The following is a 27,507-nucleotide window of genomic DNA, read 5'->3' on the forward strand; positions in this document are numbered from 1 at the left end:
TTGTATACGTTGTACAGGTAATACACTGTATTTGCAGACTAGTTTAGCGCACCGTCATTTTTTCTTTTCCAAAGGCTCTATTGACAGGACATATAATTATGGTGACAAAGGACATCCTTGCCTCGTGCCATTAAATATTTGGAACCACTCCAAATATTTCCTGCTCCAATAGTTCTGGCAGTTTGTATGGAGTACAACACCATAATGGCCCTTAGGTACAAATCTCCAAAAGCCCTAAGGGAATGTTCCATAAACTCCCATCTGACCCAGTGGAATGCTTTTTCAGCATCAGGCGACAGGGTTAGAAGGGCGGACTTTTGTTTGGAAACCAAATCCAGAATGTCTATCATTCTTCCTATTTACTCTCTTGGAGAGAAGCGTATCAGCTCGATTACCAAAATAGTAGAATTTTGACTTTAAATATTTGTTTACTCGTTTGCTCTAATTGTTTTCTCTAATAATTTTATTTTTTTTCCCTTGATTTGTGTTAATTTCTCTGATAGCTCCTTAGAGGGTGTTCTTATTTTGACTAGATATTTCTAGGGCTGCAACTAACGATTATTTTAATAATCGATTAGTTGGCCGATTATTTTTTTCGATTAATCGATTAATCGGATAAAAAAAACAATATGCAAATTTTTTGTTTATTTAAAATAATTTAATGAACTGGATGTTAAAAAACAACTCAAAATTTACATTAACATTCTTATTTTGTTATGATGTAATAAAAAACAATATTTTCAAAGTACAAAAACCCAAACACAATATTTATGAAACAAAATAACCCCAAACATTCTGAAAAGAGGTGGACTATTACTGTTCAAGAAACTTTGCACCCGGCACTTTGCACCCGGCACTTTGCACCCGGCACTTTGCACCCGGCACTTTGCACCCGGCACTTTGCACCCGGCACTTTGCACCCGGCACTTTGCCCCAGCCCTGGCACTTTGCACCCAGCACTTTGCACCCAGCCCTGGCACTTTGCACCCAGAACTTTGCACCCAGCCCTGGCACTTTGCACCCAGCCCTGGCACTTTGCACCCAGCCCTGGCACTTTGCACCCAGCACTTTGCACCCGGCACTTTGCACCCAGCCCTGGCACTTTGCACCCAGCACTTTGCACCCAGCCCTGGCACTTTGCACCCAGAACTTTGCACCCAGCCCTGGCACTTTGCACCCAGCCCTGGCACTTTGCACCCAGCCCTGGCACTTTGCACCCGGCACTTTGCACCCGGCACTTTGCACCCGGCACTTTGCACCCGGCACTTTGCACCCAGCCCTGGCACTTTGCACCCAGCACTTTGCACCCAGCCCTGGCACTTTGCACCCAGCTCTGGCACTTTGCACCCAGCCCTGGCACTTTGCACTGTGCCCCTGCACCCAGTCTCCAACTCTGCCCTGCACCCAGCCCTGCCCCCACATTCTGCCCTGCCCCCACACTCACACCCTGCACCCACTCTGCTCTGCACTCACACTCTGCCCTGCACCCAGTCTCCAACTCTGCCCTGCACCCCCACCCCCACTCTGCCCTGCACCCAGTCTCCTGCCCTGCCCCCACACTCACACCCTGCCCTGCATCCCCACCCCCACCCTGCCCTGCACTCAGTCTCCTACCCTGGCCTGCCCCCCCACCCCCACCCCCGCGAATCGCTGTGTGCGAATGGAGCCACTCGCACAGAGCGGTTCGCTCTGTGCGAATGGAGCCACTCGCACAGAGCGGTTCGCTCTGTGCGAATGGAGCCACTCGCACAGAGCGGTTCGCTCTGTGCGAACGGAGCCACTCGCACAGAGCGGTTCGCTCTGTGCGAACGGAGCCACTCGCACAGAGCGAATCGCTCTGTGCGAACGGAGCCACTCGCACAGAGCGAACCGCTCTGTGCGAACGGAGCCACTCGCACAGAGCGAACCGCAACTAAAAGAAGGCGCGTGTAGCGGAAGCGGGGAACGCTCGCGGAGGTAAGTAAAAGGAGCCGAGTGCTCCAACAACGAATCGATCACTCGATTAATCGATAACGGAAATCTTCGACAACGATTTCCGTTATCGATTATTATCGATTTTATCGATTCGTTGTTTCAGCCCTAGATATTTCATGCATAGAGTTATAAAATTCTGCTAAAGATAGGCCCCTTGTCTGTTTCAGTTGATGTTCTGCTTTAATCAGTTGGCCTCTTATTACTGATCTTATTTCCGCTTAGGGGTGTACTCACTTTTGTTGCCAAGGTTTGGACATTAATGGCTGTGTGTTGAGGGGACAGCAAATTATACAGGCTGTACACTCACTACTTTACATTGTAGAGGAGTGACATTTCTTCAGTGTTGTCACATGAAAATAGGATAAAATAGGATATTTACAAAAATGTGAGGGTGCTATGTAAAGTAATAGTAAAAAATACCAAAAAATATATTTAACTTACCTTGATTTTACATCTTCTAATTTTATTTTTAGTTTATCTAGTTTTATGTCTAATTAATACACAAGCAAATATAAAAAAATAACCTTTAGTCTTGTGTTCACCTTTTTTTACTTTTTTTTTTTTAAATTCTTTCTTCTTTTCCCTACTACTCTGATTTCCATTGCTTGTGATTAGAGCGTTAGAGCATATTATATATGTTTCAATGAGATTAGGGCTGCAACTAACGATTATTTTAATAATCGATTAGTTGGCTGATTATTTTTTCGATTAATCGGATAAAAAAATGCAATTTTTTTTCAATTTAAGGTAATGTAATAAAAAACGTACAATTTACACTTTCATCTCTTTATTGCAATGGCCTCTCTCTATTCACCTTCTTATTTTACTGACATAATAATAAGAGCTACAAGAACCCAAACAGTGTTTCTCAAACTAGGTCTTAATACAAAGTTATTAGTAAATATTAATTCATATGTTAACTATTTTTCATATTTAATAAAAACTGAGAAAAAAGCCTTGTTTAAATTTTCTTTTATTTACCAAACTGCCCCCGGTTATGCACATCTGGCCCCCAGCTTGCCACTCTGCCCCCATATATGCCTTATACCTCTTATATGCCAGATTCCACTGTGCCCCCTGATATGCCACTGTGCCCCTGATATGCCTTATACTCCTTATATGCCAGTGATATGCAACTGAGCCCCCTGATATACCTTTTACCCCCAGATATGTTTTATGCCCCCCTGATATGCCTAATATCGATATGCCTTATACCCCCTGTATGCCTTGAAATTCATAATATCCCCCATACACCACTATAACTCACCCATACACCACTCTGGCTCCTCCCCCCTCCCAGGCACCACTCTGGCTCCTCCCCCCTCCCAGGCACCACTCTGGCTCCTCCCCCTCCCATACATCACTTTGCCTCCTCCCCCTCCCATACACCACTTTGCCTCCCCCCCCCATACTCCACTCTGCCTCCTCCCACCTCCCATACTCCACTCTGCCTCCTCCCCCCTCCCATACTCCACTCTGCCTCCTGTCAGCAACGGAGGTTCACAAGACACCAGGGAGCCGGGTATAGAGGCAGAGTGGCGTATGGGAGGGGGAGGAGCCAGAGTGGTGTATGGGAGGGTAGCTCCCATACACCCCTCTGACTCCCCCCCCCCCTCCCATACACCGGTCTGCCCCTCTGCCCGGGTCCGTTGCTGACAGGCACTTTCACTGCAGCTTCATAGAAGCCTCAGCGTAAGTGAAGGTGAGTAACGGAGGCTGTCTGTGCGATGCAGATCCCCACCGGCTGACAGAGAGGATGATTCTCTGTCAGCCGGTGGGGGTCTGCGCGATGCGCACAGACAGCCTCTGTTACTGCCCTTCACTTACGCTGAGGCTTCTATGAAGCTGTAGTGAAAGTGCTTGTCAGTAACGGAGTCGGGAGAGAGGCAGAGTGATGTATGGGAGGGGGGAGGAGTCAGAGGGGTGTATGGTGAGGGGAGAGAGAGACGGAAGTGAGAGACCGGCCGACAGTGAGGGGAATCCAGGTCCCCTGCAGCGTTGCGGGGGATCTGGATTCTAGTGTTATAATCCGATCTCTGTTTGAGGTCGGATTATATAAAGGAGAGGAGTTTTTCAGAGCATTTGCTCTGAAAAAAACCTTTTTATAATCGATAAAAATCGATTCGATTAATCGATAATGAAAATCGTTGACAATGATTTTCATTATCGATTTTATCGATTAGTTGTTTCAGCCCTAAATGAGATATTCTCAGATGTAATTTCCTTGCATGATTGTTACTGTGCTGTGACAAAATTGCCCACATTGTATAATTTGCCTTTGTCATGTAATTTACTGTATAAATTTGTTTACTTCAGTGGTCTCTTCTTCAGATGGAGTAAAAGCTATCAATTCCCAAAAGTTTGTAATTTTCTGTTGGCCCAATAACAGATATTGCTCTTAACTAGGGCTGAAACAACGAATCGATAAAATCGATAATCGATAACTGAAATCGTTGTCGACGATTTCCGTTATCGATTAATCGAGTGATCGATTCGTTGTTGGAGCACTCGGCTCCTTTTACTTACCTCCGCGAGCGTTCCCCGCTTCTGCTACACGCTCTGCAGTCTCCGCCTTCTTTTAATTGCGTGACGGATGTGACGCGTTCCGGAGGTAAGTATTCTTCATGTCTGTGCGAATCGCTCTGTGCGAGTGGCTCCATTCGCACAGAGCGGTTCGCTCTGTGCGAGTGGCTCTGTGTGATTCGCTCTGTGCGAGTGGCTCCATTCGCACAGAGCAATTCGCGGGGGTGGGGGTGGGGTTTCAGGGGATGCAGGGCAGAGTGGGGGTGGGGATGCAGGGCAGGGTGTGAGTGTGGGGGCAGGGCAGGAGACTGGGTGCAGGGCAGAGTGGGGGTGGGGATGCAGGGTGTGAGTGTGGGTGCAGGGCAGAATGGGAGACTGGGTGCAGGGCAGGGTGGGGGTGGGGATGCAGGGCAGGGTGTGAGTGTGGGGGCAGGGCAGAATGTGGGGGCAGGGCTGGGTGCAGGGGCACAGTGCAAAGTGCCAGGGCTGGGTGCAAAGTGCCAGGGCTGGGTGCAAAGTGCCAGGGCTGGGTGCAAAGTGCCAGGGCTGGGTGCAAAGTGCCAGGGCTGGGTGCAAAGTGCTGGGTGCAAAGTGCCAGTGCTGGGTGCAAAGTGCCAGTGCTGGGTGCAAAGTGCTGGGTGCAAAGTGCTGGGTGCAAAGTGCTGGGTGCAAAGTGCTGGGTGCAAAGTGCCAGGGCTGGGGCAAAGTTTCTTGAACAGTAATAGTCCACCTCTTTTCAGAATGTTTGGGGTTATTTTGTTTCATAAATATTGTGTTTGGGTTTTTGTACTTTGAAAATATTGTTTTTTTATTACATCATAACAAAATAAGAATGTTAATGTAAATTTTAAGTTTTTTAACATCCAGTTCATTAAATTATTTTAAAGAAACGAAAAATTTGCATATTGTTTTTTTTTTTTATCCGATTAATCGATTAATCGAAAAAATAATCGGCCAACTAATCGATTATTAAAATAATCGTTAGTTGCAGCCCTACTCTTAACTAAAGACGTCATCTTCTCTTGGGCCTGTATTGCTTTATTCATTTCCTTATTGAAAGGGCACACGGAAGGTTTACACAAAGTTTTAAGGTGTTTGTGATAATAGTAATACAAGAATCTATCTCAGACCTCTTTTATCTTGATGCATATAGCAACTTTTTTTATTCCATGTATTAAAAAGGGTACAGCTAACCTCAACATTATTGGAAAAAAAACTAAAACAAGCTTTTCTAATTTAAAATTCATCAAGATAAAGGAATAAAATAATAGTAATATTTGTTTCTACTAAGGTGTCTAAGTTGAAAGAAGATGATCGTTTGATAAAGAAACGCAAAAGGAAAGAAGAGAGTACAGAGAAAGAAAAGCCACCAAGAAAACTTAAAGTTTCCAAACAAATTGGGTAGGTATATGTGAATAAAAAATGTTCTCAATAAAAAATATATAAGACTACTTTTTAAAAAGTAATGTCTTGCATCCCTCAGTAGCATTTAATATTGGATTTATTTTTCTTAACTTTTTAGTGTTGTGACCTTCAACTCTCACAAACCTGACAAGAAAAAGAAAAAGCATTACAAAGACTCACCATCCCTTGCTGCCATGCTGCGAAAATTTCAGAAGGAAAAAGACGCCATAAGAAAAAAGCAATCCATGACGAATCCACCCACTGTGAAAGTAGTTACTGCTCCACCTAGGCCTGTCACTACTACTGCCGCTGCTGCTAGTGATTTATCAGATCTAACGCTTGGTGCTGATCCGATGCTTGCCATCTTTGGTGGTGGCAGTGAGCTCCTGCAGGAGGCAGAGAGTGCTTTGGAAATGCTTGGTGACTTTGATTTTGACAAACTTTTAGATTCTGCATCTGACAGCCCTGGAGATTCTGATCATGGAGAAAATGGTACTACTGGCCAGTCTGTGAATATTTCCCAGGTTCAGGCACCCAAGCAAGTACCCCCTATTCCTGATGGTCTTCCATCGCGGCTGGAGAAACGCATTGAGGATTTGCGAGTGGTAAGTAGCACTCTTTTCAGATATCTGTGTTGTAGAAGAAGAGCACATTTGCTATTACATTATTACCTATTTCTCTTTTTTCCCCCCACTAGGCTGCAAAAATGTTTGACGAAGAAGGTCGAAAAAAGTTCTTTACTCAAGAAATGAATAACATTTTATTAGAGTATGTAAATCTATATTCCTTTGTTTTTGTAGTATGATGTACATTTAATTGATTTCAAACACAGGGCAGCTCAGGTTTGTAACAGCTGCTACTCCAATAGAACCGAAATTGTTTTTATAAAAGGGCTAGAATGTTTTATGCATTGCTTAATTTCATTTTGTTCCTATACCTACTGAAAGGTTCCCACTTTTTTCTTTCTTGTTTTAAGGGACAGTCTAATGTCCCTGACAGCTATGGTAAAAGTACTTTTACATTTTTTTTTTATTTAAGAGACATTCATTTTAAATATTAAACCACTTACAAGAGGTAGAGGCTGCAGCTGCCCCCCCCTCTTCCTGGAGATTCTTGCCATCGATTGGCTACTTAAATTAGACATTTGGCAGCAGGAACGCTCATTCAATAGATGCATTAGATGCATAGAAGCGCTTTCTGAGCATGTCTAAATGCAACCCTGCCTGCAGCGTTCCCAGGCCAGCACTGTAGTACATCTGCTATACAGAAACTAGCTAAGGGGCGAGAGGGACGCCATGCAGACCTAAAGGGGAGTTTTAACTATCTTTTGCATTAAAGTGCATATGATGACATCAGTGTCCCTTAAACCTTTATAATGAAGTTCTTTATAGCATGTCTTTCGTGTTATAGGTCCATCAAGTTCAGCCTTGTTGTTGATCCAAAATTTTTTTACCGATTTCCCTATGGAAAAAGGGGGAAAAAAATCCTTCTTGACCTTCAAAATTTCTAACTGGATCAAAGAGCTAAAACTTTTTACACCCTGTATATTATAAAAATCATTTCGCCGATATTTCATAGTACCTATTGAATTTAATAGCACATCTGTGGGTAGTGAATGCTGCATCTTTATTGTTCTTACTTTCAGCAAAGAGCGACCAAAATTATCCCTGTATGTATTTGTATAATGCTATCATATGCCCTCTAAGATGCGTTTTTCTAATTTAAACAAATTCAACTTCTCAAGCCTTTCTAAATAGCTAAGGTTTCCCATTCATGTCATATGCAAAATAATAAATTGTGAAGTTCAGAGGATTTGTTTCCCAATATACATTAATATGCACTTAATTTTTTACTGTGTGTATTTTCTAGTAAGACCTTGATATTGCAATAATATTGCATTAAACTATAGAATAAATTAAACCCTTCCAATAGTTCATTGGAAAGAATACGTTGAAGTATTGAAATCAACAAACATTCATGCTCTATAAAATTTACATGGGTGATTTTATCTCTCTATCAATACAATATTTTTTGAATTCCTGGTTATTTCACATAGTATCATATAGGAATGTTGAACGATTAGAATGCCAGTTGCATATATTGTACTCAGCTGGAAAAATAGACCTCGACGGCCAACTACGTAGCGGCACTTTTTCCTTCTCCCAGCCCGATCACTGGCTTTTAGCCGCTGAAAATACGGTCCTGTGTAGAGGGAAGTTATTCCCTCACATAGCACTGTAGTTCTTTAAGGGGAATAGAATGAAATATGTATAAAAATAAAATATATAATTTGGTTGGAGCCAAGTGATGTCATGACATCACTGGCATCAAAAATTCCCAAAGGAATCTCAAGCCGAACTGCACTGGGAACAGTGGGGGAAATTAATAAAATAAGCAATATATTTTTTTCCCCAAAATGTGCCCCTTAGCCTTTCCACTATAAATAATAAAAAAAAAAAATTAAAAAAAAAATTTCGTTCGTTGTACAGTGTAGAAGAAAATTGTAATAGTATATTTTTTGTATTTCTATGTTTTTAAAAGAAGGTCCTACCGCTCCTGAACAAAATGTATAATTTTTGTGCAGGTTCATTAAATATGGAAAGGGGAATCGGAGCATGGTAAACATGACAAACTATTTTGTCATTTAGCTATAAAAACCCTTGGCCTGAAGGAGTGATAAAGAAATAAACTTTATCATTTCTTTTTATATTACATTGTTAATATCCAATTACTGATTAGTGACACTTTAGGTCAGTGATCATTGATCGCTTTCAGTAAGCTGTTCTGTTAATTATTTACGCTAGTTGCTTTGAGACACCACAACAAAAATGCCCCCAAGCCCAGGGATGGAACTGGGGCAAAAATAATGCCATGTGTGGAAGGAAAAAAGAAAAGACTCTAGTGTGTAGTGTTCATCAAATGTGAAAAGACAGAAGGAAAAAAAACACTCAGTATACTGTAATATAGTGTTTAGGGGTAGTTTTTATGCTTTATACCAGTTTTACCATGGAATTTAGAGAACCTTTTGTACCCTTTTTTTAATAAAATGTTTTTTGTTATTACAAAATATAAGTATACATTTACAAAAAATATACTTAATTCTACACATATTCAAGAAAATATATGCAGTTGCAGTTTAAAATCTCACTCAATGCATTTATGCATGTCGATGTGGTCAAGACAACTTGCCAAAGTTCAAACCGAGCATCAGAATGGGGAAGAAAGGGGATTTAAGTGGCTTTGAATGTGGCATGGTGGTTGGTGCCAAACTGCTGATCTACTGGGATTTTCCTGTCAGCTAAGAAGAGGAATCTGAGGCTAGAATTCGCACAGGCGCATCAAAATGAGACAAAATACGACATTCGTATTGCAGGGTCAGACCTTGGCGTAAACAACATGAAAGCATGGATCCATCCTGCCTTGTATCAACAGTTCAGGCTGCTGGTGGTGGGGTAATGGTGTGGGGGACATTTTCTTGGCACACTTTGGGCCCCTAAGTACCAATTGAGCATTGTTTAAACACAACAGCCTACCTGAGTATTGTTGCTGACATCCCTTTATTACCACATCTTCTGATGGCTACTTCCAGAAGGATGTCAAAAGGCTCACATCATCTCAAACTGGTTTCTTGAACATGACAATGAGTTCACTGTACTCCAATGGTCACAGTCACCAGATCATAATCCAATAGAGCACCTATGTGATGTGGTGGAACGGGAGATTTGCATCATGTGCCGCTGACAATCTGCAACAACTGCATGGTACCATCATGTCTGTATAGACCAAGATCTCTGATGAATGTTTCCAGCACCTTGTAGAAACTGTGCCACGAAGAATGAAGGCAAAAGCGAGTCCAACCCGGGTACTAACAAGGTGTACCTAATAAAACGGCATTTTGGCACTTTTTATAAAATAGTACACAAAAATGTAATGTTTTATGTACTTAAGGCTTCATATGTTGCCCAAATAAAAATAACTTTTGCTAAACAAAAGTATCTGAAGCATGGAGTATCTTCTTCTGTTCAGGACATAGCAACCATTACCTGGTAGAAAACCTGAATAGGCATTAACTTTTGCAAATGCAAAGGTATGCTGGAACAAGAAAGGGTGTTTCCCAAACTGGTGCCACAAAGTTAGAAACATACATTTGTCTAAAATGTATTTGTATGCTGTAGCATTAACATTACCCTTCACTGCAACTAACGAGACCTTTCTGAAACCCTGACCTTATATCCCTCTTCCACCAAACGTTACCTATGGTACTGCATAGTGCCTAATGTAGAGTTCTCCTGGCATCTGCCAATCCCAGATTCCTCCATCAGGCCTTCAGGAAGTGAAGTGCGATTCGTCAACCCTAGTCTAGCGGCAGTGTGTTTTACACCACTCCAGCCAGCGCTTGCCGTTGCACAATCTCTTTGGCTTTTGTGCAGCTGTTCGGCCATGGAGACCCATTTCATGAAGCTCCTGACCCACGGTGCTTGTGCTGATGTTGGGGTAAAGTAATTTCCTCTGATGGATCCCCTTTCTGATTGGGGCATCCGGAAAAAAGCTTATCCGGGGAAGACAAGGTGAGCATTACTATCAGTGACCCCATGTGTGGGGTTGCTTCTCAGCCAAGGGAACAGGCTCGCTCACAATTTTTCCTAAGAACACAGCCATGAATAAAGAATGATGCCAACACATCCTTCAAGAGCAACTTCTTCCAACCATCCAACAGTTTGACGAACAATGCCCTTTCCAGCCATGAGGCAAAAGTGATAACCAAGTGGCTCGGGGAGCAAAACATCAAGATTTTGGGTCCATGGCCAGGAAACTCCCCAGACCTTAATCCCATTGAGAACTTCAAACGTCAAGCATTCCTTATGCAAGAATGGGCTGCCATCAGTCAGGGTGTCGCCCAGATGTTAATTGACAGCATGTCAGGATGGATTGCAAAAGAGGGGTCAACACAGCATATACTGACTCTGCATAAATTTAATGTAATTGTCAATAAAAAGCCTTTGACACTTATGGAATGCTTGTAATTATACTTCACAATACCATAGTAACATCTGACACAAATATCTAAGAACACGGAATCAGCAAACTTTGTGAAGACCAATACTGTCATTCTCACAACTTTTGGCCATGACTGTACATTTGCAATCAAAATTATTTAACCTCCATTGCAAATTAGTTTTTTGTCAAAATTTACAGACTTTTAACTGTTTGCAATGGACAAATCAAACTTAGTGACTTCTCTAGTCTCAAAATTATTCAACCCCTTCGTGGCAAGCATCTTTAGCACTTAGCAGAGCACCCTTTTGTTTTTCTGACTTGCTCCAAACTGGATGCATAGCCAGACACCAGCTTCCAGCAGAGAAGAATCTTAGCCCATTCATTTATGAGAAGTAATACTCTTGGGTTTGCATGCTACAACTATCTTCAAATCCCACCTGATTTTCTATGGGGTTCAAGTCAGGTGACTGGCCAGTGTAGAATCTTCCAGGACTACTTTTGCAAGCAAGCCTTGGTAGAATTTGAGGTATGTTTGGGATCATTGTACTGTTGGAAGGTCCAATGACACCCAAGCTTCAGCTTCCTCACAAGACGGCATGACGTTTTATGCTAGGATTTCCTGATACTTCCATCTTACCTTCTGCATGCTGCAGGTTTCCAGCTCCGGAGGATGCAACGCAGCCCCAAGCCACCACCATGCTTAACTGTAAGCAGTGTTCTTTTCAGCATATACTTCATTATTTTTACTCAAGACATACCGCTGATCCATTAAGTCACAAAGTTCCAGGTTTGTTTCATTTCTCCTCAGAACAGAATCCCAAAAGTCCTGTGGCTTATTTATATGATTTTAAGCACATTGGAGCCAACTTTTCTTGTTTTTGGGGGGGTCAGTAGTGGTATACGTCTTGGAGTTGTTTCAAATTTTCTGCATTTGCTATGCACCTTCCAACAGTGTCTCTTGGAACATACATTGTCTTTCGCTATCTTTTTGTATCCGGTTCCTCGTTTGTGAAAGCTGATGAACTCTGAATAATTTTGAGACTGGAGAAGACATTAGTTGTGTTTTGGGGAGCCCACTTGAGACACTCGTTGTGTTGAGCTATTTCAATTGCTTTTGTTTGATTTGTATTGCAAACAAAGTCTGTACATTGTGACAATTAACCTGATTTGCAATAGGGGCTGAATAATTTTGATTGCAACAGTAGATAACTATATTTACACCAGCTATTTCAAATGTTAGCAACATCTGTAAAACCAGTTACCTCTTATTGGAATATAGTTGGATGTAGGGCTGCAACTAACGATTATTTTCATAATCGATTAGTTGGCCGATAATTTTTCATTTATTTAAAATAATTTAATAAACAAATGATGTTAAATACAAACAGCAGAATAAAAAAAAACTTTGATAAAATACATTTCTTGTCTTTATTTCCCAACCAGCCCCCCCCAATTTATGCACATTTGAGCCCAGGCTTGCCACGCTGCCTCCCACACATACCACTCCACGCTGCCCCCCACATATGCCACTCCACGCTGCCCCCCACATATGCCACTCCACGCTGTCTCCCACATATACCACCCCACGCTGCCCCCCACATATGCCACTCCACGCTGCCTCCCACATATACCACTCCACGCTGCCCCCCACATATACCACTCCACGCTGCCCCCCACATATACCACTCCACACTGCCTCCCACATATGCCATTCCACGCTGCCTCCCACATATGCCATTCCACGCTGCCTCCCACATATGCCACTCCCCGCTGCCTCCCACATATACCACTCCACGCTGCCTCCCACATATACCACTCCACGCTGCCTCCCACATATACCACTCCACGCTGCCCCCCACATATACCATTCCACGCTGCCTCCCACATATACCACTCCACGCTGCCTCCCACATATGCCACTCCACGCTGCCTCCCACATATGCCACTCCACCCCCACATATGCCACTGTGCCTGATACGCCTTATACCCCCTAATACACCACTCCATCCTCCCCAGACATGCCACACTGCCTCCCAGACATGCCACGCTGCCCTCCCCACATATGCCACTCCAGTCTACCCCCAGATATGCCACTGTGGCCCCAGATATGCCTTATACACCCTGATACACCACTCCGTCCTCCCCAGACATGCCACACTGCCCTCCCCACATATGCCTTATTTAATGTATATGCCTTATACCCCCAGATATGTCACTCCGTCCTCCCCTGATATGCCTTATACCCCCCAGATATCTCATTGTCCCCTCATAGAGTCACAGACCTGTTCGCATCACACTGACACCATACTTTTTTAAATAAGTACTGGGTTAATCTTCACTGCCCCCAGGATTTAGATTCCCCTTAGTTTGCCCCCCCTTTATCTCTAACTGCACCTTAAGTTAACTTTATTAAATTAATCAAATTAACCCTCAGTCCTCATCATTAAATTAACCCTAAACACCCCATTAACCATAGCTGCTCCTAAATTAACTCTAAATACCCCTTTAAAACAACTACCCTAAATTAACCCTAAACACCCCATTAACCATAGCTGCCCCTAAATTAACCCTAAACACCCCATTAACCATAACTGCCCCTAAATTAACCCCCACCTCCCCTAACTTTCAGCAGCCCAAATATTAATTTTATACTTACAGTTAGATGAGTGTCACAGCCATGTGGTTCTGGCCTTCTGGGAGAAGGAAGGGGGCGGGGCCAGTTGTCACAGTGATTACAGGGAGGGACTGGTAAGTAGGAGCTGCTGCTGCTGTGAGTCAGACTAAACGGATTATATAATGAGGGGTATTTTTCAGAGCGTTTGCTCTGAAAAAACCCTCATTTTATAATCGATAATAATCGATTCAACTAATCGATAATGAAATTCGTTGGCAACGAATTTCATTATCTATTATTATCGATTTTATCGATTAGTTGTTGCAGCCCTAGTTGGATGCACCAAGGAGTGGCTTCCAGAGACTTTAAAAACTAAGAAAATGGGTAGTATGTTTCCCTGCCATCCCAGGTGACACTAAGGATAGACTCCTCCTCCGTACCTGATAGGGCAGGACTCAAAACTTTAAAAGGGCCCTCCCCTCCTACTAACACCAGTGTTTTTTTCCTGCCCTACCAGGTAGGGGACTCGTTTACCTTTTATTATTTTTCTAGGCTCTAGGTTGAGCCGTTTCCTGGGGGATACCTTGCACCTCAGCCTGATGGCTGGTGCTGCGTCGCCCAACGCTTGTCCCGGCGGTAATCGGGCCGCGGTGGCACCGGCGTCCCGGCGGTGTTCGGCTGCACCGCCACCGGCGGTGATCGTGGCCGCCGTCCTGGCGGTTAGCGCGGTAGCTCCACCGGCCGTGTTTACGGAGATGCCGGCGGGTTGCCGGCACCTCCTATAGCCGGGGACGCCTGCCGGTCTGGCTATTCAGCGGCCAGATGCCGCTGTTGCGGCTTACTGGCTTCGGCCAATATGGCGTCTGATGTCTTCCGGTTCGGGCTTCTGCACTTCTGGTTGTGCGTTCCAAGCCTCGTTTTGGTCAGAATTTAAAATTTTGGCGCCAAACTCTCTACTGTTCCAGATTCCAGCCTAATTTCAGCTCCTTTTCACTGTATATATAGAAGGTAAGTGATTTGGATGCTGTGTGTGTTCCTGCTGTTTTCTTTTGGTCAGGTGCTGTTGCATCTTTCATCATGTCGGCCCCTGATAATTCTGAGCCGCCCTCTGTTGAGGACAAGCCTAAGAAAGCTGTTATGAAGTCTAAACATGCCCAATGCTCCGGGTGTCACAAGGCTTTGCAGGATTCAAGGAAGAAACTCTGCTCCGCTTGCCTGAGATCTGTAGCGGATTCTGAGCCGTCTGGGGGTAGGGAATTTTTGGTCTGGCTTAAAGAGGAGATGCAGTCTACCTTCTCTGCCTTCCGTCAGACGGTTCCTGTTCCTGCCTATCATCACCTTCCCGCGGTACAAGACCCTGCTCTCCTGGGGCGTCAGCCTTTGTTCTCAGACTCTGAGTTTGATTATCCTGAGGTAGAGGAAGGTTCCTCAGAGGAAGGAGAGATCCGGGAGGAAAGTTCTTTTTTGTTCCCGGTGGAGGAAATTGAGACTTTAGGTCAGCTATGCATTTGGAGGAGGCCTCCACCCAGAAAAATGACTCTTTCTTTGGTGCCAACTTCTCCAAGCAGTCTGCCTCGTTTCCTGTTCATCCTGCGCTTTCTGACATTATCAAGCAGGAATGGAACCACCCGGAAAGGAGGGTTAACCTGTCCAGACGGGTTAAACGCATGTTTCCCTTTGATGAGAACTTTGCTGATTTTTGTGCTACCCCGCTGGTGGATACTGCTGTTATGAAGGTCTCCAGGAAGACTACTCTGCCGCTTGAGGATGGCTCTCATTTTTCTGACCATATGGAAAAGAAAGCCGAAGCTGCAGTTAAGAAATCTTTCGAGGCTTCAGCTGTGACCTTTAAACCTGGAATTGCTTCTGCCTCAGTTTCCAGAGCTGTCAAGATTTGGCTCTCCCAGATCGAGGAGGATATTGCTGCCAAAACCTCCCGGGAGACTATCCTCAAGAATGTTGCTGCCGTGAGATTGGCCGTGGATTTTCTCTGTGATGCCTCAATTGAAAACATCAGAATGACGGCCAGAGCTTCGGCGCTTTCGGTGGCAGCTAGAAGAGCCTTGTGGCTTAAGGCCTGGGCGGCGGATAATTCCTCTAACAACAAGCTTCTTAATATCCCTTTTAAGGGCAAGACTTTATTTGGGGAAGAGCTGGAGTCCCTTTTGGAGAAGACCACAGGGGACAAGCATTGGATGCCTCAACGAAAGCCTCCTTCGAAAAGACGGCAGTCCTTTCGGCCTTTTTTCCTGGGACAATCTAGAGGCCATAGTTCTAGATTCAACCCCTCGTCTAGAGAACAAAACTTTCGAGGCAGATTCCCTCGTGGAAGGGGGAGATTTGACAGGATCGCCTTCCCCAAAGTGTTTCAAGACCCCAAGAACGCTGCATGACGCCTCCTCCATTCCGGTGGGAGGAAGGCTCCGTTTTTTCACCGACAGTTGGTTCTCACTCACCCGAGACCCCTGGGTGAGAGCCATTGTATCGCACGGCTATCAACTTCAATTCCGGACCAGACCTTCAGACCGTTTTTTGATCTCCCACCTTCCTCCAGACCAGGCAAGGCGGTCGGTCCTGTTATCCACCATTCAGCAGTTGTCAGACCTGAGAGTCCTGGTTCCTGTCCCCTGGCCAGAATTGGGCCAAGGGGTTTATTCTCTGGTTTTTCTGGTCCCCAAAAGACCGGGTGGTCTTCGCTTAATCATAGACTTCCGTTTTTTGAACAGTCACCTCCAGTTCATCAGGTTCAGGATGGAAACCGTAAGATCCACCCTCGACACCTTATGCCTCAACGACTTCATGGCTTCATTAGACCTAAAGGATGCATATTTCCACGTTCCCATCCATCCGTCTCATCGTTTCCTGAGAGTGGCGATTCCTCGGGGTTCAACTGTCCAGCATTTCCAGTTTCAAGCCCTTCTATTCAGATTGTCGGCAGCACCAAGAGTCTTAACAAAACTTTTGGCAGTCGTGGCGGCCCATCTCCGTGTCCAGGGAATCTCAGTCATTCCTTATCTGGACGATTGGCTTATCCATGCCCGGTCGGCGCAGATTCTTCGAGTTCATCTTTCCACGGTGGTCAACACATTACAAGATCTCGGCTGGATTCTGAACTGGGACAAATCCTGCACCGTTCCCTCTCAACATCTAGTGTTCCTGGGTCTTCGTCTGGATTCCTGCTCCGGGAAAGCTTTCCTTCCGACTGCCAGAATAGAGGGGATTCGATTCCTAGTACGCAGGATTCGCTCTGCGCACCGCAGCTCCTTACGGTTATGTATGTCCCTGCTGGGCAAGATGGTCTCTGCAAATTATGCAGTGCCCTGGGCTCTGGCCCACATGAGAATACTTCAGGGATTTGTCCTCAACCATCTGGAAGACAACCCATTGGCTCTGGACAGGCGTGTCTGTCTTCCTCCGCAGGTCAGAGCTTCCCTCTCCTGGTGGCTCCAACAGAACGTCCTTGCCGCAGGGAGAAGATGGTCTCTTGTCTCCAAGGTACTTCTCACCACCGACGCCAGCGTCAAGGGATGGGGAGCTACGTATCAAGACCTGTTTGTGCAGGATCTCTGGTCTCCAGCTACGAAACTTCTTCCCTCGAACTGTCTGGAGTTACTTGCAGTAGAAAAAGCTCTGCATCACTGGGAGCATCTGCTCGCCGGCAAGGACATTTTGCTTCGTTCCGACAATCAAGCAGTGGTAGCCTATGTCAACAGACAAGGGGGCACAAGAAGTCCTCGGCTTCTCCGTATATCGCTCAGGATTTCCTTTTGGGCAGAGTCCCATCACATGACTCTGTCCGCCATTCACCTCAGAGGAACTTTGAATTCTCAAGCAGATTTCCTGAGCAGAACTCCTGTGCTAAGCGGCGAGTGGGCTCTGCATCCGATAGCCTTCAATCTAATCGTCCAACGGTGGGGCTTGCCCGAGATCGACCTGATGGCATCCAGAGACAATGCTCAGATTCCGGTCTTCTTTTCCCTCAGGCCTCAGGATCATCCCTTGGCAATAGATGCCTTCTCACAGGAATGGAATTTCCGTCTCGCATACGTTTTCCCTCCGTTTGCCCTAATCTCCAGGGTCCTACAGAAGATCAAGAAGGACCATGCCTCCGTGATCCTGATAGCACCAGACTTGCCGAAGCGAGTCTGGTATTCCGACTTGATCACTCTAGGTCTCTCTCCCCCTCTGAAGCACCCAGCTTGGAAAGACCTTCTACATCAGGGTCCATTCCTACACCCAAACCCTGCCGTGTTCCACCTGACGGCCTGGAGATTGAACGCGGACTGCTGAGAGCTCAAGGTTTTTCTTGTCATGTGGCTGAGACTCTTCTGCAGAGTAGAAAGAAGGTTACCTCTCTGCGATACATTAAGATCTGGAAGAGATTTCACAGTTGGTGTTCTTCCAAGGGGATTTTGCCAACTTCCTGATCCTCTGCCTCTGTTCTGGATTTCCTCCAGGAAGGATTCGACTGTGGACTTCAGCCTTCTACGATCCGGGTGCAGATTTCTGCCATCAGTGCTCTCCTCGGGTTCGAGCTTATATCTCTGCCTGTGATCAGACGTTTTGCCAAGGCCATCGTCAGGATACGTCCTCGTTCGGTCACCAGGATGGTTCCGTGGGACCTGAATCTTGTCCTTCGAAGACTCACGCTACCTCCTTTTGAGCCTCTTCAGTCGGTTTCTCTGTATCTATTATCGCTGAAGACGACCTTCTTAGTAGCGATTACGTCCGCTCGTCGGATTTGTGAGCTCCAGGCTTTGTCTATGAAGGAACCGTTTCTCCGTTTTTTCCCGGATAAGGTGGTTCTCTCTCTGCCGCCAGAGTTCGCACCCAAGGTTCAGTCGGCTTTCTACAAGAACCAGGGGATCGTGTTGCCTACCTTTTTTCCTGCTCCTGGCTCGGCTGAAGAAGAAGTTCTTCACACTCTGGATCTGAAGAGATGCCTCACCATCTATTTGGAACGGACTCTACCCCTGCGTAAGTCCTCTCGTTTATTCGTGACCTCTTCAGGGCCCAACAGGGGCATCAGTATCTCCAAGTCTTCCATCGCTAAGTGGATTGTTGCATCCATCAACTTGGCATATTCTGCAGCCGGCCAACCTGCTCCTGTGGGGATCCGTGCCCACTCTACTAGGGCAGTCTCCACTTCCTGGGCTGAAAGATGTTGTCTTTCGCCCGACCAGATCTGCAAGGCGGCTACTTGGCGGACTCTCCACGCCTTTGTGCAGCATTACCGTCTCGACCAGATGGCTCAGGAGGACTCTCTTTTCGGTCGGAAGGTCCTTGAGGCTGTTTTGTCTCCTTAGTTTGCCCACCCTTCTTCTTTGGTAAATCTATCCTTAGTGTCACCTGGGATGGCAGGGAAACAGGAAGTTCTACTTACCGAGAGCTTCTTTTCCCTGTCAATCCCTGGTGACATGTTTTTGTTCCCTCCCTTCTTTTCAATAAATTTTGTTGCATCAGATTGCTTTGCCTGTGTGGTCTTTGGTATTCACTGGTGTTAGTAGGAGGGGAGGGCCCTTTTAAAGTTTTGAGTCCTGCCCTATCGGGTACGGAGGAGGGGTCTATCCTTAGTGTCACCAGGGATTGACAGGGAAAAGAAGCTCTCGGTAAGTAGAACTTCCTGTTTCCAGGTCCCTCTAGCGAAGCCACAAAAGTGACGTGTGTTGGAGCAGGGTGCTTGTGGCATATTCGAAGGCTTGTACTAACCTTGAAATGAGCATTAGTTAGAATAATATTGTTTGAAGTTAATTTGGGATAGCATTATTTTTGGGTACAGTAAATTGGTATACGGTTAGGTTAGTCCGTGCAATGATACTGTATTCATTAAGGAATTTATTGTAGCCAGATTAGAGCATTTTTGTATATTTCATGCCCTTTATTTGGTTTTAGACATTGATTTTTGTACTTTATAGCTTTGGGTGCATTAGTTTTTCTTACAAAAAGATATTACAGAAAAATGTTTACAGAAATGCTTTTTTCTTTCAGGTTAAAGAATAGACTACAACTGTACATTTGGCTGTTGATTTTGTTTTAGTATTACCCTCAATTTCTGCATTGCTTCTTGTCGTTGCTTCCACACTTTACTCTGTTGAATCCAATAACATTTTCATGGTCTTTGAAGGAAGTCATTACTTAAAGGGTGTTTGTTAATTTGTGTGTTTTATGAGAAGAAAGTGTGTGCGTAATCTCTGTTCTGGGAAGATTTTACTCAAGGGGCTGTGGTTGGCACCTATTTGAACAATTGAAGTCTTATGCAGTATACGTAATCTTTAGTTCCTTTTGTTCTGGGCAAGATATGTATGCCCCATCAAGATATTTTATGTTGAGCTTAGGTGCACACAACTATATTTAATGTACTGTATTTTTGTATGATCTGGTGTATGTAATTGTGCAGAAATTCATTAATTTGAATCATAGTTTTTTTTATTTGACAGCATTGAGTTACAGCTGCAGGCACTGAGCCCAAGCAATAGAAATGTTGTTTACGGTTATATAGAGGCTTTTGTTCCTTGCAACAAGGAGACACTTGTCAAGCGCCTAAAAAAACTTCATCTTCACATACAGGTAAGGTGCAAGTGACCCTGCACTGCAAACATTTTTATTTCTGGGATAAATATAGCATTTTCAGTACAAATCCTATATTTTTATAGTTTTAGTGTCAATAGTCCTTTCACCAATGTTAATGAACTAGTTGCCATTATCTATAGTAGCTGTTCTTTACAGATGTAATTACTGTTACTGGGTATATTTTACATATGTACTTATTCTTATGTTACAGGATGATCAATTGAGAGAGCCTTTGCAGAGACTAAAAATGGCTATTAGTAGTGTAATGCCTGACCAATTAAACAGATACCAAGTAGACTGTGAAGCACGCAACCAGGCCAAAAATGCCAAGTAGGTATTTGATTGATAATTCACTCACTCCCACGCCTGTCTTTAAAAAAAAATTTCAGTGGTCAGACATCATAAATTATTTGGGACAAGAGTGACCTCATTACATTTTGTTGTTTGAAAGTCATGGTATTCATATATTCAGGCCTTGTCTCGTGGCTCTATTTCAGTCTCTCTGATGTTGCCAATGATACAGATAGATGGTAGATTAATCTGTTCTTGGATGGAGCACCTTCCCCCATGTTACCTTCCTTGTGTTCTTGGACAAATCTGTTTGATCACACAGTTTGTTTTGTAGTTTCACTGTATTCACATTGTCTAATCATGAGGGCAGCCATGAACTGAAGTCTGAACTTTTTAGCCATGGCAGGAGTTGGTCCCTGTAATTATACATGGAGAAAAGTCTGTTTTTATCTTCTAATGCTATGATCAATGGCGATACAACATTGTATTTGGTAATTAACTGGGATATCTATTAATTTATATTTTGTTTTCATGTGTGTCATCTACCTATCACTTGCAGGTAATCCTACCTTGCCCTAAGTAGCATTTACTATTCTGCCTAGTTTATTTGATTAGTTTTTTTTAATCATGTCATTATTGTCTAATAACGAGAATAAGATTTCAAAAGCCTTGCTTGTTGCAAGTTATAAATCAACAAATGAATGAAATAGTCCGCTAGATTTAAAAAAGGTAATTTTATCCTGCTTATTAGGGGGGTTACCCTTTGGTCCTGTGATATATTAATTATCTTTATACGAAAATTAAATCACCAGATTGGTTGATTTATCATTATTTAGATTAGTTTTGCCTAACTCTGACCCCTTAGTTTAGGAAGTCAAAAAAGCATGGTGTATTAATTTTACCTGGTCGTTTTAAGGTATATTTAAGAAAACCTGCGAGAATGGAATTTTATATCTTTAATATAGTTCCGTAGTGGTGCTTTATGCCCCATGTTGTATGACCGCCAGTAAGTGCAAGAAATAGTGCCCCCTTAACAGTATAAGTGGGCAATTTTAATAATCTGAATTTACTATGCAACTCTAGGCACCAGGGAGAGGAGGATCGTGATAAAAATCCTTCTGAGGAAGAGGATGACGAGAAGCCTGGCAAAAGGGTGATGGGTCCACGGAAGAAGTTTTGTTGGGATGATCGTATAAGGTAACTTTTTGCGTGATATGATATCACAATATTGAAACACATTTTCAGTGTATATGATTATGGCAAAGCAGTTGGGAAGTGATGGGTGACATGAACATAGCCCACCCAATTGGAATTCATTTTGATTTGGAGTTCTAGTGGAACATCTGTTTTTTTTCTGTTTGTGCATAATTGTACATTTTACATTGTGGTGTCTGTGAATATGGTGAGTTTTTAAATAATAATGTTATAATGAATAGATGATCAAAAGTTCAGTCTTCAGACTTCCTGGTGATACATTGAAATGTGGTGGATAGCATAAGCATCATCCTTTTACAGTCTTTTTTTAGTCCTTTTACTATTTATTTTTTAAATACTAATTACAGTTAACTGCGCTTTTTTTATGTAGGAATTTGCTTTGTAACTTAGTGAGAATAAAGCTGGGATGCTATGAACTTGAACCTAATAAAACCCAGTCAGCAGAAGACTATTTAAAGGCGTTTATGGAGACAGAGATTAAACCGTTATGGCCCAAAGGCTGGATGCAGTTAAGGTAAGAATGTTAATTCTGGACCAAAAAAGGAAAAAAGTGTGTGTTTGTTATATATGTGTGTATTAACTCTGGAATAATTGAATGGGGCAGTAGTGATGAAATCATGTCAAGACTAATGCTGCAAGAACAGTATTTTAGTTAATGCGCTCATTTTTTAAAGTATATTTAATAAATGCCGATTGAACTCTTATTTGCTGGTTTCAATAGCAAAAATAATTCTGTTCACCCAGGTAGTTGTATCTGAGTAGAACCAGGAATGTCATTCTAAAACAGCTGCTTTGTGTTACTCAGAGGTATTACTCTGTTTGTAAAATGCTATTTAGAAATAGGAACTAGTAAGCAATTGCAACTGAAAATATGATGAATCGATAGAAAATGCAGTGTGTCATTAAATGCAGGGTTTAATTGTGAATCTTTCTTATTAGGATGCTGTTTAAGGAAAGCCGCAGTGTACACAATCATCTCACCTCTGCTCCGTGAGTATAAACTTTAATCAAATAGGGCAATCTTTGGTGGAAACATGGGGTGAGACTGTGGCTAATTGATTATTTGGCCCACTATTTATTCAATTAATGAAATACAAAAGAAAAAAACATGTTTTTGTTTGTTTAAAATAATTTATTGAGGAGGCCTAGAAGGTTAATGATGGGAACTGGGGACCAGATCAGGCCAAAAGGTAGGGGAGGGTTTATTTACTTTGCAGATCAGAGGGTGGGGGGAGCTAATGAGGGGAAAAGAGAGAGAGACTGGAGACCGGATCAGACCGAAGGGTGGGAGGGAGGTAATACCTCATTGCTCTCTGACACGTCTTCTCCACTGATCTCTAAAGTAGCATCCGTCTGAAGTAAGTTAGACTAATTGCGCATACTGTACCCAGATGAAGCAATCAATAATTATTTTCATTATTGATTATCGATTTAGTCGATTAGTTGTTTCAACCCCAGGTGAGACTTGCTTAAATTCTTATGAATGAAGATTTGCCTTGGGTTTATGTGTGTAAACAGTAGCTTGAAAAGGAAACATTACATAATTTGTAAGCGCTTGCTTGTAGCTGTATTACTGTGTGTTTGCTTGTATTTTACTTGATCATCTTTTTCAACCCACAGAGCTAAGAAAAAAGTTATTCTGGCCCCTAAGCCAAAAGTCAAGGCAAGTTTTTGAGATTTTACATTTAATGCACCCATTTTTCTTCCTAGACAAACATCTTCTAGATGTTCATCTATATGTGAGATTTATTATTTAAATTCACCAGTCATTGTTCAAGGTTCAGTTATATAGTTTTTTTGTTTTTCTGTTTGTTTTTTTATCCTCCTATAATTTAGAGTTTATTATACTAACAATTTCATTTCATGTTCCCATTTAGGAGTCTAGTCCAAAAAAGGAACAAAAGACATCAACTCCTCTCCCCACAGTAGTCCGTGCACCTTCTTTGAATGCAGTTACACCAATAGGTGGTCCAACCAGCTCAAGTTGTACGTTCTCTTCAGAGACTATATGTCTAGATGACTCTTTGGATGAAGATCTTTCTTTCAAACCTCCTTCATTGGATTCTATTTCTGAGGCACTTGCTGTGCTTAATAATGGAGCAAATACCCCAACATCCATGTGCAACATAGACACTCCTACCTCTAGGCCAAGGACTGCCTTGAGAGAGGAAAAACTTGCCTCAATCATGAGCAAATTGCCATTGGGGGGTCCTAAAAAAACCGAACCTCCTCATCATACGTCCAGCCTTATTGCTGGCCATTCAGCCTCTCAACCAAAGAAAGCCCAAGATCTGGCACCAGCCCTTCCCACAGTGGTCTCTGGGCTCATTGCAGGATCTTCAATACAAAACCCAAAAGTGTCACTTGAGGCACTACCTACAAAGCTGCTTCAGCAAGGAATCCAGAGATCTCAGGCTGAGGTGTCTTCGTCTACACCTCCTAAGGTCAAGGCTTCTTCAGCTACACAAACCAAAGCAGCTTGTGCTTCCTCATCATCTTCTACCCCTTCCTCCTCCTCATCAGTGTATTTGGTATCCTCTTCGCAAGCCCATGTAACCTCCCTTTCTTCACAAGTTCAAAACGCTTCTTCGTTACATGTTGCCAAGGTCCATCAGCACCAGAACCTTCAGCAAACTTATGTAACACCATTACAAGCAACCATCAGTAAATCTCATACTAACCCTGTTGTGCGACTGACCAGCAGTCCCCAGATCTCTTCCACGTCACCTATTGTAAAGACACCTGAAAAACTTACAATTTACCGGCCACCCTCTTTACCCTCACCTAGTAGCAGCCATCATACTTCAGTATCTCGAACAGTTGCCTCTTCTACCTCCAGCAACCTCTTAGCAAAAAATATTGGTGTACAAGGTTCAAGTTCTGGCTTCAAATCCCCATACACCATGGCCCCATCCCCCAAGCCCTCCCCTACTCTTAGTTCTTCCAGTTCATCTACTTCTGTCTCCCTGAGTAATACCACTCACAAGCTGTCAAGTTCAAGTATTGGACGTCCCTCACCTACAGCTAGCCCGTTGTCTGCTGGCCGGGGGTTTGGAGGCACCCAGGGGACAAAGAATCCTTCAGTGCTCCCCAAGATCACAGGATCTTCCCCTAAAACAAATACTCCTAATATCAGGCAACCCAGTCCGTCTCCAAAAACATCCACCCCTTCTCCAAAGCCACAGACTCCTACAACCCCTGGACCTATTATAATTGCAACAACTAACTCTGCCATTAATGTAACCATACCCAGGGCCAACCCTAGTTTTACAACAAGTAGGACTAATATTTCTGGAAGTACATCAAGTGGCGCTTTGGGGGCTAGCAAACCGCCAGTTCATCATAGACTATCTGCCTCAGGTTCCCCAGTTGGAGTTCCCCCTGTACAGGTGAGTCAATTAAGAGCAGTTGTTAACATTGCTTAAATGACAACACCTTATTGTGTATTTGCTACAGACACTGGCACTGGATATGCTTGCATAGCTCTTTCAACATGTGTGTGTCGTGGGTACATGTTATTTCTTAAATATTATTTTGCTTCTATCTGGAAAAGTATTTCACAGCCAAATGTTTGTAGAATAAATTAAGTAATGTATTCATGGGAATGGTTACTACTTGCAAATATTGGTAACCGTTTTAAACCATTTGATAGATGCCTTGGCCTTCAAAGTTTCATACAACATTGCAAAAAATGCAGTTGGCCTGTACCGTAATAGTCAACTCTGGCAAAAACATGTTGGGGGGGGGCTATAATACCACCACCCCCTGTAAATCATATGTTTAACGCAAAAAAACCTTAAAAATATTCTGTAATTGGTTACTTGTCAGCATTAAAATATGAGCTTGTACGCTATTGAAATCACTTGGTGAGCCCTCAAATGATCACAAAAAAAAACTAATTAAAGTCTTGGTATGTTGTAACACGCAAACACGAAATCCATGCAGACTCTCATGCCAAAATTAACTCCTTAAGGACTGATGATGTATTATTATGCCCCACATAACAGTTAAACTGGAGAACATATTATGCTCTCTGCTAATTGCTGCTACATCTTGTGGCAGGGCTGCTTCTGACTGCCTGAGTCCCAGGCAGATCAGTAGCAGCTAATAGAAGGCACTTTCATACATGCAATTGCTGAGGAGCCAATGACATGCATGCTGCCAACAGCAATGTCTTTAAACATTGACCTTGGCAATGACCGCTGCCTCACAATCACAGCTAGGGTGAGTACATTTTCCATAAAAAAATAAATAAAAAATCTGTCTCTTTCTGTGTGGTTAAATGACAGGTGAAAGATGGCTAGAGTGTAAAGAAAACCAAAAAAACCCCATTTGAGAGCTTTTTTTTAATATCTGTCTATCTAATATATATATATATATATATATATATATATATATATATATATATAGTCCTTAAGGGGTTAAAAATAGGCAACATGTGTGAAGACTGTGTCTTAAGGCAGCACTTTAAAGGCCAAAATACTTTATACTGCCGACTACTGATGAGTTATAAAAAACTACATAGATATGTCTCATCTGTTTAAAGTTGCAAATGTAATAGATCTTATATCTTAAGCCAGGTATGGATCATACACGTCTAGATAAATGAACATGTAACATCATATAAATATTTCTGTTTATATGTAAATAATTTTTAAGCACACTAATATATTATTTTACGCAGTCTACTGGAACAGCCTCTATTCTTGCCAGCACTTCACCGCTGACCCTCATGACATCACAGCTGTCCGCAACAAACCCAAATGTGACAACTTCTTCACTTGGCCCATTTGGAATGCTAGGCGGGCTGGTCCCAGTCAATATGCCGTTCCAGTTCCCACTTGAGTTGCTTGGCTTCGGGAGTGACACGGCCAGCGTGGTTACGTCCCAGGGTTCTACCTCAACTGCTTTCCACCACAACCTCACTCAAAGTAAGAATTATTATTAATGGGTTTTTTAATGATTCTTTTTATTGCAAGTGAGGTATGTAATCTATGGGAAGTATAAAAAGCTATTTAACCAAAGCAATACAAAGTGCTATATAGAACGTTTTGTCATTAAGCATCTACTCTGTAATGCTGAATTAAAGCAGATTTGTCGCTGCCATGTAATAGTGTGTTAAAGATTATATAAAGACGTGGTTGTATTAACAGCCGCCTATTGTATATAACATTGAATAGTGGAGTAAGGAGACGGGAATAACATTTAGGACAGGAAATTATAACGCTAGCTCTGCTCAGGTTGCCAATTAAACTCTGCTCCTTTTTAGGTGCTTTTAAAATACCTATTTCCAAATTATACTGATTGACAAAATAACCTGTTGGTTGTCTTAATGCTTGATACTGTGGTTTTTTTACTCAAAGTTTAATAATTAATACTTGTGTATTGGCTAGCTGGAATAGCACACACTGTAGCATAGTTTTAAAATGTTCCAGAAAAGAGGAAATTATAAAAATAAATGAGTAGAAGTTAGACTCCATTATCCTCTCTAAAATTTTATTTTTCCAAAATCACATCCTATTGGATATATATTGTTTTCTTTAGTGCATGATTAGTCCATTTTAATTAATTCCCTAAATAATAAACAGTGCATCATTAATTAATCTTCACAATGTAAGTCCAGACATAACAAAAAAAATGCAGATCATTTTACAATAAGGTCTGCTTAGTGAATGCACTGATTGGGTGCAGACATAAATCATACCTGTGTGGTTTATTGCTCAATAAAAATCTCCAGACTAAACTACAAGGTCTGTGAGAAAGTACTTACATTGTGGAAGTTAAATTATGAAAACCACTCATAAGGAAATAGTTCTGTATATTGATAAGGGGATACACACCATATGATACACTGTATGTTGACACCTGACCATTACACCTACAGCATAACAACTTGTTGGAGATCCATTTAAAAAACC

General features: G+C 42.9%; 1 protein-coding gene across 1 annotated transcript in view; it reads left to right on the forward strand.

Annotated features, from left to right (window-relative positions):
- LOC149284416 (ubinuclein-2-like) overlaps nt 1-26,434 on the forward strand; it is a 38,092-nt gene extending 11,658 nt beyond the window's left edge. Inside the window, exons 5-15 of the mRNA XM_089496812.1 lie at nt 5,789-5,898; nt 6,020-6,506; nt 6,599-6,669; nt 19,951-20,080; nt 20,295-20,413; nt 21,458-21,571; nt 21,960-22,103; nt 22,529-22,579; nt 23,210-23,252; nt 23,467-24,589; nt 26,274-26,434. Of these exons, the coding sequence (XP_089352938.1) occupies nt 5,789-5,898; nt 6,020-6,506; nt 6,599-6,669; nt 19,951-20,080; nt 20,295-20,413; nt 21,458-21,571; nt 21,960-22,103; nt 22,529-22,579; nt 23,210-23,252; nt 23,467-24,589; nt 26,274-26,434 (2,553 nt within the window). The remainder of the gene's footprint in view (nt 1-5,788; nt 5,899-6,019; nt 6,507-6,598; nt 6,670-19,950; nt 20,081-20,294; nt 20,414-21,457; nt 21,572-21,959; nt 22,104-22,528; nt 22,580-23,209; nt 23,253-23,466; nt 24,590-26,273) is intronic.
- Nucleotides 26,435-27,507: the final 1,073 nt, after the last annotated feature.

Source organism: Sceloporus occidentalis, unplaced genomic scaffold (genome assembly GCF_023333645.1).
Source record: "Sceloporus occidentalis isolate IW3139 unplaced genomic scaffold, rSceOcc1.0.p SCAF_94, whole genome shotgun sequence".
Classification (NCBI taxonomy): Eukaryota; Metazoa; Chordata; class Lepidosauria; order Squamata; family Phrynosomatidae; genus Sceloporus; species Sceloporus occidentalis.